Source organism: Trichoplusia ni, chromosome 17 (genome assembly GCF_003590095.1).
Source record: "Trichoplusia ni isolate ovarian cell line Hi5 chromosome 17, tn1, whole genome shotgun sequence".
NCBI classification, from domain to species: Eukaryota; Metazoa; Arthropoda; class Insecta; order Lepidoptera; family Noctuidae; genus Trichoplusia; species Trichoplusia ni.
In genome coordinates this window covers 8,209,216-8,221,956 of record NC_039494.1, presented here as the reverse complement: position 1 = coordinate 8,221,956, position 12,741 = coordinate 8,209,216, and the positions used below count along the sequence as shown (strand labels likewise).

At 34.9% G+C, this 12,741-nt stretch overlaps 1 protein-coding gene across 1 annotated transcript in view; it reads right to left on the bottom strand.

The window, feature by feature from the left end:
* Positions 1–10,529: 10,529 nt before the first annotated feature.
* Positions 10,530–12,741, bottom strand: part of LOC113502617 (ankyrin repeat domain-containing protein 50) — an 86,226-nt gene continuing 84,014 nt past the window's right edge. The window contains exon 40 of the mRNA XM_026884267.1: positions 10,530–12,624. Coding sequence (XP_026740068.1) covers positions 12,509–12,624 — 116 coding nt within the window. The 3' untranslated portion in view covers positions 10,530–12,508. The remainder of the gene's footprint in view (positions 12,625–12,741) is intronic.

Below are 12,741 nucleotides of genomic sequence, written 5' to 3'. Positions count from 1 at the left end.
TAAAAAAACACAGCGCCAACAAAAATCAGATATCTAAAAAAAGTGTAAAAACATCACGTTTTGTTCAGTGGTACCAAGTGGCACTATAGTGACAACAAAGGGCTGGTACCTAAAGTGGCGAGATAAGCCATGCGCTCATTAGCGGGTAAGGCGGAGTTCACACCGGTTGAGGGCAGACTAAGGGTAAGTGTAGAAAGGCGAAAATACGTTAAACTCACAAATTAGTGCTAATTAATACTAATTATAGACTTTTAACCGACTACAATAGGAAGACGATGGATGTTATTAGTTCGACAGTAGTATGTTATTTTTAAAGCCCTGACGAAAAATGACGGGTTTTGTAAGTTTGACGTGTTTGTCTGTCTGTGGCATCATAGCTCCCGACCGGATTGAGCGATTTGATAAAAATTAGTGAGTTCTTTAAAAGTTGTTTCGTAGAAATGGAGCCCTATGACTGAGGCTTCGTTGTTTGTCAGTCAGTCCGTTTGTCACCATTCTATTCCTCATGAACCGTGTTAGCTATATAGCTGTCAGATAATACATTTCTGTTGGCACTTAAACAACAAATAATAAAACTAAACATTGAGATTAAGCCACATTGCAATTGCTACAGTCATAAAATTGATGGTGGCAGTTTTCGTCCGACTCGGACTTGACGGTTTTATGAAAACACTTGCAAGAAACTATTACCACTTACATAACTATTTTATAAAAAATAGTTTAAAAAGATAACGAAACTGCATTTTTCAATAATAGATCATGTTGATAAGTTGAATGGTACTTTAGTGCCCCCTAACATCGCGCTGCCAATTAAGTGTCAAAGTGGTACTTTACCGATGGCAGATAAATCACGCACGATTGTAGAGTTTGGGAAAATATGTTTTTCTAGTGTTTTGTAAAATAACATAATGATATTACCTGAGAAATTAATAATTAATATAAATACTTAAAATTATTTTTATTTAAAATAGATATGAACACGCTGAATAAAGTTAAGTTAAGATTACGAATAATTAATAAAAAACTCTTTTTTGGAGTCGGTTAAACAATACTAGGTCGTCTCGTTCCTGGAGGTGTATGTCTGTGTAATCTTTAATTAATTTATTAAATTAACGCGAGTCAAACTGATCGATCCCGCCGCGTCTGCTCATGATTAAGGACTCCGGTTGGGTCCGAAACTAGTCGGGCTACCCCGATAAATTTTAATATGCGTTAGTAAACCGTTACATCATTTAATAATGAATCAGTCTCACGATAGTTATTATAAATTTAATTAATTTGTTTATGAGTCAACTTTTAGTTCTAACGAATCGTAATATCGTATTATACTGGGCGACTGTCTATTTGACTTCCGAAACGAATATTATAAGTCTATTCATAATTAAAATATTTGTCAATATCCAATGGAATAAATAAAAGATGCAAAAAGATTACTGTTGGAGAGGCGGTCTCGAAATCAACGTCTTAAAAGTTCTTTGCCAAAACACGACAAGTCTCAGAATCTTTACCCATCTGCCCAATCGAAGTCAACGCAAACTTAACTAAATAATAATAATTCACAATTTCTACACAACGCCATCTAGTCTCAAACTAAGCAAAGCTTGCATTACGAGTACTAGACAACTGATAAACATGCTTATTTATTTTTAAAGACATACATAATACAATAGGTACATTACACCAGACACAGAACAAGTCGCGACCGCGCTCATCACACCAACTTTTGTCCTGGGTAAGTACCAAACCCACGACCTTCGGTATAGCAGTCAGGGCTACTAACTACTAGACCAACAGACTCAATAATAAAGCTTGAGAGTACATTTAACAAACAATTGTTATCTTAAATTAACTTACGAACTTCAAAGAAAAATCATAAACTCCCACCCTTCACTATCGCACGGAATATCAAAATTAAATAGATTATCAAAATAAGTATTAGTATAAAAGGTTAATAAAATTCAATTAAATAACTAAACGTTGTATAGTTCCCCTGCTCAAAATAAAATGGCGGATGAAATTGAGTTACACCTGTCAAAATAGATTGGCGCGAACGTGCATGAATGGTGGCACGCGACTGTAATTGTTGTTGTAGTTTTGGAGGGACGTTGTAATGTTATTTACAACAATTTATTCGGCCAATGTTACTTAATTACTCTATTGATAAGTTGTGAGTTTATTGTTGCTATTGTTTTTGGTATAGCGTGGAATAAAAATGAGATCTGTGAGTGAAATAAACTTATAATTATATGATGTGTTAAAGTTTTCTCACGCGTATTTAAGTAGTCCATAATTATGAGCATGGGTCGGGAATAAACTGTTAAAAAAAGCAAAAGACGGAAAAAACAAAAAACCATTGGATATTTTCTTCAATGTTTGGAATTAAACCATTTGAAAAGATAATTCAAACGAATAATATAACTCCTTGGTGTTTTTGGCGGAGTTCTTAAAGCCACCTTCCAGCTTCAGCATCAGATCAGCTCTACGGCATGGCATGTCATAATATTGCATTATCAGTTATCACGCAATATACATATGCTGACAATAGTTTTTTTTTTTATGTAGCCTGCTTTAGATCCCACTGCTGGGCAAAGGCCTCCCCCCTTTCTCTTCCACACTTCTCTATTTTGTGCAAGTTCCGGCCACGTGCGCCCCGCGTATTTGACTAGATCGTCACACCACCTTCGTCGCGGACGGCCTCGTTGCCGATGTCCTCCTTCCGGCGTCCAGTGTGTGACGATTTTTGCCCAACGGTCAGGCTGCATTCGCGCGACGTGACCAGCTCACTCCCACTTTAGCCTGGCTGTTTTTTCCCCGACATCTGTTACTTGCGTTATGGAGCGCAGTGTGGTGTTTCTTACTCGGTCCGATAGTTTGAAGCCAAGTATGCTGCGCTCCATCGCGCGTTGGCAAATTTTGAGTTTGGACTTCTGGTGTTCTGTAAGTGACCAACTGTGAGCACCGTAGGTTAGGACGGGCGGGACGCACATGTCGATGAGCTTCCTTTTTAGAGTAATCGGTAAGCTGCCTTTCAGGTGTTCCTTAAGGGCCCGGAAACTCTTCCATGCGTTCTGTATCCTTTTCGTCAATACTTTAGCTATCTGATATAGATAATATCCCCCTAATATGAACTTTAATCATTAGACTCCGAAAGGCAAAACTGCAGCAGATTACCAGATCTATTATAATTAGTAACCACAACTTTCGTAAATCCCTAAAATCTTCACCTTATCTCAAATCTCGTAGTCAAAAAGTCAAATTAAACCCAAAAAACCACCCCAAACATTTAATAAACACAATTACACCAAAATAATAACAAAACACAATAACAAGACGAATTTTCAATCCATTCATTCGGTTTAATAAACTTCATTCAGTAAGAGCTTAGTTCCGCTACTCGCCGCGTGGCGCGCGCGTGTCGCCGCTCACATTTCTTAAGGGTCCTTTGTTTTCCTTCCTGTTTTAAGGGAGATTTGACGTTGAGCCCTTTACATCAAGATGTCATCCGTCGCATGTTAACCTCAAGGGCTTGGAGACAGACGGAAGCAGTCTTTTGTGTCCTGAGATTGATTGGAGTGCTTCCTTAAGTTTAAGTTAAATTGTGTGTTCAAAGTAGCTAGATATTGTGTTACGAGCTTAAAAAATACGTTGAAAATGAGTCTTATAACTTTAAAGGCATCAGGCGTGTTGTGCGAGGATCATGGCTCTTAATACGAATAGTATACAATTTTAAATTACTTTGCCCTACAACTACTTGACTACACGGATAGCCGAGTGGTTGAGGTCACCACGCCAAAACCACTGTGCGTGTCGTGTCGCGGGTTCGATCCCCGCGTAGGACAAGTATTTGTGTGATCCACAATTCTTGATCTGAGTCTGGGTGTCAATGTGCATGTGATTTGTATGTTTGTAAAACCCCCCGCGACAGAAAGATTAAACTCCTTAGTGCGGGAGTCGTGTTAAAAAAAACTGCATTTCCTCATGTCAAGCAATACATGTTGGTCAAATTGCAAAATACTAACTGTTGCCAGCAACTCCGCCCGCTAACAATCGAAAATAATCCCACGGGAACATAAATAATGGATAATTCAGGTTATAAACTATCTACCAAATATTGTCTAAATCCATTCAGTGGTTTTCGCTTGAAAGAGTAACAAACATTCAATGGACATATCCACAAAATTCTGCGTTTACTGCAGACTGGGGGGCAACATAGTTTCTTTCTAATAATTTTAAGATTTTTTACAAAAAAAATAGTTTCTATTCTAAGGATATTAGTGCGCCATTTCCTCAGACAAAATGTTTTATGACGTTTTCGCAACATTTAAACAGTTAAAAATCCCTGAGAATGTTATCTATATACAAATTCGTACTAATATTAGTTTACGCAATTAAACCTGCGTTCAACAACAGATTAGACCGCATCGGTTCAAGTTGAACTGGTAACAAGCGTGATCCGGGATCGGGTTACGGCTTTTTACCGGGCTTATTATCCGCCGATTACTTTGACATAGGGTTGCCAACATATTTTTTTTTATTAATGTATACAATGTATGTCTATTGTGTTCTACATGTACATATATTTTTGTTATTCTACTTAAATATACGCTCTTTTATTTAAAATTTTTAAATGTTAATATTACAGTTATTGGGGCCGGTATCATTGTATGGACTTCAAAAGCTATGAAATGGGGTTAAACTGGATAAGCTACTGTCAACCCCCATTACCAGATGAGGAGTTGTCAAATTTAACTCTGTGTGTCTGTCTGTGTCATAGTGACCTAAATGGGTGAACAGATTTGGATGCAGTGTTTTGTGTCAAATAGCTGTTTAATTTTAATATATTATTGTAATTGTAATATTGTAATCTTTGTTATAATTTCGCTGCATTATCCCACTCAAACATATATACTCTTTTCCTATATTTCATTATTAGGTATAGAGAGTAGGTATAAAACAGAAACCAATCTTATTTTTCCCGTTACGAGACAACCCTACGCTGTCGTGTGCCGACCATTATGCAGTGTGCACGCTCGGGCGGAGCGAGAGCCCTCCACGCGGGCGCTGAGCCACAGGGGTAAGCTGACACCTCGCTTGTTTACATTTTACTTTTAATTGTCGTTATACACGCGTCGCGGGTAAGATTTACTACAAATTGTGTAAGAGGGTGACTTATGATTACCATTACGCTCTTCCAAAATCATGAAACTTTAGATACTAATTAATAGAATTTTATTTTTTCTTTCCTCAGGTACGGTGGAGTGATGATCTGCGGAAGATGGCACGAGTTGGATGCGAGGAGAAGATATATCTCGATGGCGTGCGATAGGAGAGGCCTATGTCCAGCAGTGGACGAATATGGGCTGATGATGGTGATGACTTACTTTATTTGTAAAGTATCCGGACTTGTGAGAAAACTAAAGAAATCCCGCGCCTATATAGATAGAAGAATGATATTCATATGCATGTAGTAAGAAAATAGTTATTTCAATGATCCAAACAATTAATTTTAAGAACTAAGTAACTTTTGAAATAGTAATATTCATTTTTCATGTTTTAAAAATACGTCGGCAATTCTATAAGATGCCAACCTATAAACTGTAATGACAGCTGTGTAAACTATTCCATTAGTCAATATAAATTATTTTAAGATAAATTTATTTTAAACGACATTTTAACACTGAGGAATTTAATCATTGTATTGCAGGGGCTTTCCAAAATATTCACGAGACATGCACAATTAAATTTGAAGACAAATTGACCTGAATGTTACCCCATTTTTGCTAGCAGTGAGTTTTTCTTAACTATTTGCAGCATTGCCACTCCGAGCCTTACATCCAGAAGTAGTGTAGTTAAAAATAAATAAATAAATGCGGACAACATCACATACATTGTTCTGAACCCAAAGTAAGTTGCTGAGGCACTTGTGTTATGGAATTCAGATACAACGAAGGTACCACAAACACCCAGACCCGAGACAATGTAGAAATGTGAATTTTTACATTGACCCGACCGGGGATCGAACCCCGGACCTCAGAGCTAGCGACACCTTGAAACCGGAGCGTACGCCACTCGACCACGGAGGTCGTCAAGCAGTGTGATCGATCGAATTCTTTTTAAACGCGCTTTAAAGACATGCAAGCTCTGTGGAACTTATTACGGTTGATGTTCGCCTGGGCGGTGGAATTGTCCATTAGAATGTATTGCGTTCATTTTCCCAACATTTTCAATCACCAAATAATGTTTACCCACGAATATCACTCTGAGTTCTTATGCACCACTGAGGACGCTTTTTCACTTGTTTGGAGGGTTTTGAAATTGCAGTAGTGGGCATCGCTTTCTCGTGGTCCTAAGTACAAAAGAGGATGAATCACTCCGGAGAATTTAACCGGTAAATTTGTAACCCCCCCCCCCCCCGACACAAGGATTTAATTCCTTAGTGCGGGAGTCGTTTCTGAAAAAAAGTAGATTTTCTAGGATTTCCTTACATTTTTTTTGGACGAAAGCAAACAGTGGACTTCTAACAAAATGTTCTGGTCCAAACTTAATTCATCATTTCATTTCATTGAGAACCTTCCCCTATTTGAAGTCGGTCAAAAAGAGGTTGAATTTCCAGCACAAACTCCAGACAAATATAAATGCTATTGATGCCTCACCGCATTAGGTAAATTACAAGGATAAAAACACAAATAAAACAATTAACTAAGAGAAATTATATATATTTCCACAGATTGCACGGCGGCTACGTCACTCGCACTTAAAATAGATCACATTTGAAACGCACACATTTCGTCTAATAAATAAATATCGCTAAGTTTTTACAAAAAGCTTTATAACTACATATATAACGACTTGGTCTTTGATAGAGAAACTTCTACAAACAAAAATATTCAACTTTGTTACTTACAGTTCATTCAATTAATCTTCGCGTGGCGCCATCTGTTGGTAACCCTTGTAACTATACAGTGATGTTGTGTACTAACACAGCTTTCATTAATGTGTCACTGTCATACAATTTAAAGCTTGCTTATTATTATTAAACAATCTCTGTCAATTAAGCTAACTAGCTTTGCTTGGCTAATGGGGAAAAAAAGCTTTGGGAAGATACGTCTAAGAATGTTTCAAGGGTGTGTTGCGTCACGTCAGAGGACTACGGGCGGGTTACACTCTGACACCAGGTTGTACATCAACCATACGATAAGAAGATTTGGCTTTCAAAGAATTACTCTACATATAAATACATTTTTAGTTATTCTAAGACACCACTGACAAATGGTGAAGAAAAACATCGTGAGGAAACCTGGATGCTATATATTTGGATCTGAAATCGCCTGCAGTGAGCTAAGGCGGTGATTAATACTACAAATATTTTCAATGAAGAATAATGAAATTGTATTGCTACAAAATATAATCTCAAGAAAACTAAAGTATTCCTCCACGATCAAAAACCTACTTTATTCCAAAGGTGTAAAGTAGTTTTTCCAATTAACAACATAATGAGAAAACTAGTTACCATACAATGTATTGTGTTACAAATACCAACTTTATTACAAAGGCATAAGATAGCTTTTAACTGACAACCACAAAATAAAAAAGATTATGCACCAAAAAGGTTGGAATCTCTATCAAAAACCAATGACGTATGAAGAACTAAATTACTGACTTGATGTTAGCAAGAATTGTTTTTAATTATATAGAGAACGTACTGTCTGTATTTGGGTATAATTATTTTATTTTAATTATTACTAAATCATTTATATTGTACTTGTAACAGAAATACACACCAAAGATGATTTGATTTTGATTTTCATTTGTAATACATTTAGCATTTTTAAGAATTCTTTTAGACCAAATACTCGTTTTTGAGAAAGCTATGGAAAACCGATTGAAATTAAATGTATCGGCTATCTGCTCTTGTATTCTTAAATGGTAATTGTAATGGCTCCACATATGTCAAGACTTACATATGTGGAGTTTTTTATATACCATATAATATGCATGTATTTAAAATATGATAATGTTTAAACCCATATTTCTTTCGTAACTTTCGTCAGGATGAAACATTATTAAATGATACAATTCAGTACTTTCAGTGATGGAGTATAAAAAATGTTGACTTTTTAAAATAGATGCCTATTTATACGGCCCAGCGGTGGACCAGTTACAGACCAATAAACTTAATTTTGCCCAACAGTGGGCTAAAATTAACTACAACCAAATACAAACAGCGCGTCAATAACTAAATCAAATATATCACCTTTACTAAATAATACACGATACAATGGTTGCGATAATTTCATACAATCTATAAACCATACAATTTTAGCCTCGGTTTAATATGACACAATAAGAACGCTTTCTATATTCCCACACATTTTGCTTTACAAATTTCAAAATTACCTGTTGTTTGCTATTAATTACAATCCCTACTAATATTATAAATGCGAAAGTAACTGTTTGTCTGTCCGTCAGTTACGCTTTCACGTCTAAAGCTCTGAACTGATTTTAATGAAATTTGGTACAGAGATAGAGTTGACCTTGAGAAAGAACATAGGACAGTTTTTATCCCGGACTTTTGATGAGATCTCTTGGAAACGCGATATAACCGACCTCGACGCGGGTGAAGCCGCGGGCGAACAGCTAGTATAGTATAAAATAATTAGACCAAAAAAATGTTACGTCCTTCAGACAGATTTACAAAAATCATACACGGCTAAAAGCTATATATTATTTCCAAAATTACTTGCTTTAAGATCGAAACTATTTCGATAGCATAACCTGTAAATATTTAAACAAAATATATGGAAATATATAATTATTAAACTCAGCCTCGCATAATACGTAATTTGTCATCAGTGGACAATTAAACATGTTTTTTATGAACAATTAATTACTTTTTGACCGCAACGTAAAAATAAGGGATGTCATCTGTTATTCAAGCTTCAAAACGCACACAAATTTTAATGCATTTGAATTAATAATTCATTTTAGAGATTACGGTCAAAATGGCTTCTAATTAAAGAAAAAAAATTGTGTATATTTAGGTCAAATTTTAATAGATTTTTAGTCCTAAATTTTAAATACATTTCAATATAATACGGAAGTATTCGATTATTTTCTAAGAATTTCGTTTCTTTTTTAATTAAATTGAATAAATAAATACATGTATAATCGCCAGCTTATTTAAATACCTTAGGACTCCCAAATACTAACACAACTACCATTGAGATTTTTTATTTCTATATTATTTTTTTAATTTAACATATTTTTTTTCATCCTAATAGCTGTCTAACTACAACTTTATAAATTGAAAGATCATCACTCATTTTATTTTGTAACAACGCCATCTAGTTTCAACAAGAAGAATCATTGTCTTAAATGGTTCCGCTGTGTTTCGCTAGATGGCGCTTTCACATATTATTAGTTTGTTCATAATGAGTAATATCTTTCCTTCGAGTCTTTACATTCGAATATTTATAGTTACATTATATTTTTTATGCTTACAAAAAATAAATACAACTAAATTCTAGTTACAGTCGTCTATTCGCTTGCAGTGTTGCCAGTACACTGATTAAATATGGCTTATTATATACAACTTAACGTTATAAAGTACGTATTTTGAGACGAACGCAAAATCTTTGATTAGTGGCAACACTAATCTGGTTACAAAATATAAATAATATATTGAGCTCACGTTAAGCTTTAGGCATCATGTCAATTAATTAAAGCACTTCGAAATAGTCAAATTAAAAATGCAGTAAAAAATAATCAATAAAAAATAATTCTTATGGCTTAACGTAAGCTTAATATATCCAGGAGTTCTCAACATTTTCGTTGACATTACGTAATAATATTTTACACAATTATATTTTTGTATTAACTATATATAGTTGCATCGCGACAAATTATTGCTAGGAATAGTTTTGCCCGACAACTTTAGACCGTATCGTGTAGTTTTAAGATACAGAATTATATGGCTGTATAAATTCAGAATATTAAGGGATTGTTCTTTTTGCAAGTTTTGTACTTTTCAAAAACTAAGTTTGGAAGTGTAAAAAGGTTACCCAAATTAATTAATTAATTAATTAATTAATTTATGTTAAAAAAGAAAATCTACAGCAAATGAGAGCATATTTTCTACAACCAGTCCAGTGATCAACGGACTTTACTGCTATACCAGAGGACGTGAGTTCGATTTCTATTTAGGAGAAATATTTGCATGATTCGCACAATCATTTCTGTGTCTGGCTGTGCCAAGATAGGAATCTTGAAGTTACGTGGAGGCCAATGAGCCGAACTCACTATCATGCCATTGGGTCAGTCCATTAATAAGGACATTTATGATTTCTCTGCTGTGACTATAACTACTTGACTGTGGTTGAGGTCACCACGCCAAACCCACTGAGCGCGACGTGTCGAGTTCAATCATCGCGTAGAACAAACATTTGTGTGATCCACGAACGCTTGTCCCGAGTCTGGGTGTCTTTGTGCATGTGACTTGAATGTTTGTGAAATTAGCGACACAAGGATTAAATTTCTTAATGAGTCTTTTATTTAACAGACATACTTTACGACTTTAAAACTACACAATACGTTCTATAACAACAGTTATTGTACAACAGCTATTCTGTAACTTACGAATCGTTTCCACCTCATCATCGCGTTTTAATTGTAGAGTCGTGTGAACAATGGCGCTTATTCCTTTTAACTTGTTACATAGTTAATAGTCTAGACGAAGTTTTTAAACAGGATTTTTTTAACTAAACCCAAAAGAAATACCAGCTTTTTATTTAGTGTGAAAGGAAATTTGCTTTCAGATATTTCAACGTGGTTTAAAAAACGCAGCGGACTCGCAGTGATTTAAGAATTCTAGTTATACTTTATATTTAAAAATCGGTATTAGTTATTCAAAAGTTGTATAAGTATTACTACCAAACAGACAAATCCTAAAAAAAATTGGCTAGTAAAATAGTTCTCTGGTTATAACAGGAACTAGGTTCATTATTTTGAAGTCACCTATTATCTATTGCTATCCTTTTCTAGGAATAGGAAAGCAATATATTTTTTTTGAAATCAACGCCATTGTTTTTCATTATGAATACTATGTCTTGTTGCCTTAGAAAGTATTAAGTTTTCTATACAGTGTACGTATCAGAAGAATATAATTATTATTTCAGATAAATCTTTGTTACATGTATGGTCAAAGAAAAATATTACAATTAAATCATTATTTTAGGGTAATTCACACAAAAAGTGCAGTAGCCAGCAGAGTCTTACTAATCATATTACAAATCATATTGATTCTTATCTACTTGAATTAAGGTTCATAATTAATTTTCCCAGCTGTGGACCTTATACAGGCTGATAATATTTAATTACACTAGCTGACGCAGAAAACATGGTTCAGCCAGGTAAAAAATAAGAATGATCGTATAAGATTGAAAACTTAGGTTTGAATGTATTTTTAACGTAAACAGCAAAAATGGACCAAAAACTAATATTCGGGGACATGAATATAGACGAACGATTCTCAGATCTACCAAATTTCATGTCAATCGGACGAGACGTTTCGAAAAAGTGTAAATACAAAAAACGCGACAAATATAATATCAGAAGCTGAAGGAGAGCTGCAGGCTTCTGTTCTTGAAGTGAGAATTGACCCTTATACTAATTAGTACCAATATTTAAGGTTGCCAATTAATATAATAGGTACATATACAATAAATAAATACCTACAAGAACTGACATACTCCAATAGGGTTGTCAGTCCAGAAATCATGTTTCATATATAATTTTTGAAATATTGTTTTTCTACATTATATTTTGATTCTAAACCATATGACTACTTTCATAAAGACTAGTTTTAAATAATAGAATACATATTTTTTTGTTAAATGCGTCGTTTGTTAGGCATTTTTAATTTTATTGTTATTAATTTGTTCGTTTTAGAGATCAGAAATGTTTTTACAACATTCCTATTATTTTAAAATAACTGTTTACCTGGATACAAGTCACACATCTCCTCGCTAACGCTGACGAATCCCTCAAATGTATTGAACTGACAAGTCAAAGTCACATCACTTGTCGAAGCGGAATGTCATTCACATACATTTGAAGTTTTCCATTCTAATGCGATGTGACATTGTCTAGGCTTCCAGAATCGTTCTGTGGAAGCGAGATGGCATTCTACAGCTTGTATATTGGCATCTCCCTTCCTCAAAAACACAAAAAGAAATCAATCTGTTGACTTTAGAAATCATTATTTTCGTCTACTTTTAAAATACTTTCAAAACTCATCTTACTTGTCTAATCTTGTGTCTTCCATCTCTTTCTGACTGTTTAATTATAGCGGCATCCTTTTTACACTTGTCACTGCAATATATATCCATCTCTTTCTCTCTTACGGTTGTATTATAAAAGCTTCATTGTCACACTCGGCTACTGTATTACGTAGCCTTTTCTTCCTCAAAGGTTCAATATAGTGTCATCTCTGTCTGTCTTACGGCTAGTATTATAGTGGTGTCTCTTTCCTCCATTGGAAGGCGTTTGTTTTGACAGCTGGGTTGGCGGAACTCGCGCTCGCTGCGATAGCAACGCCCGTCCGACGTATGTTGGCTGCGGCACTGTCTGTTAAAGTAAAACATGATATAATATATATATATATATATAGCCACCCTATATGGGCACCCCCGATAAATACGCGTGAGTAAACCGTTACATCATTTAATAATGAATCAGTCTCAC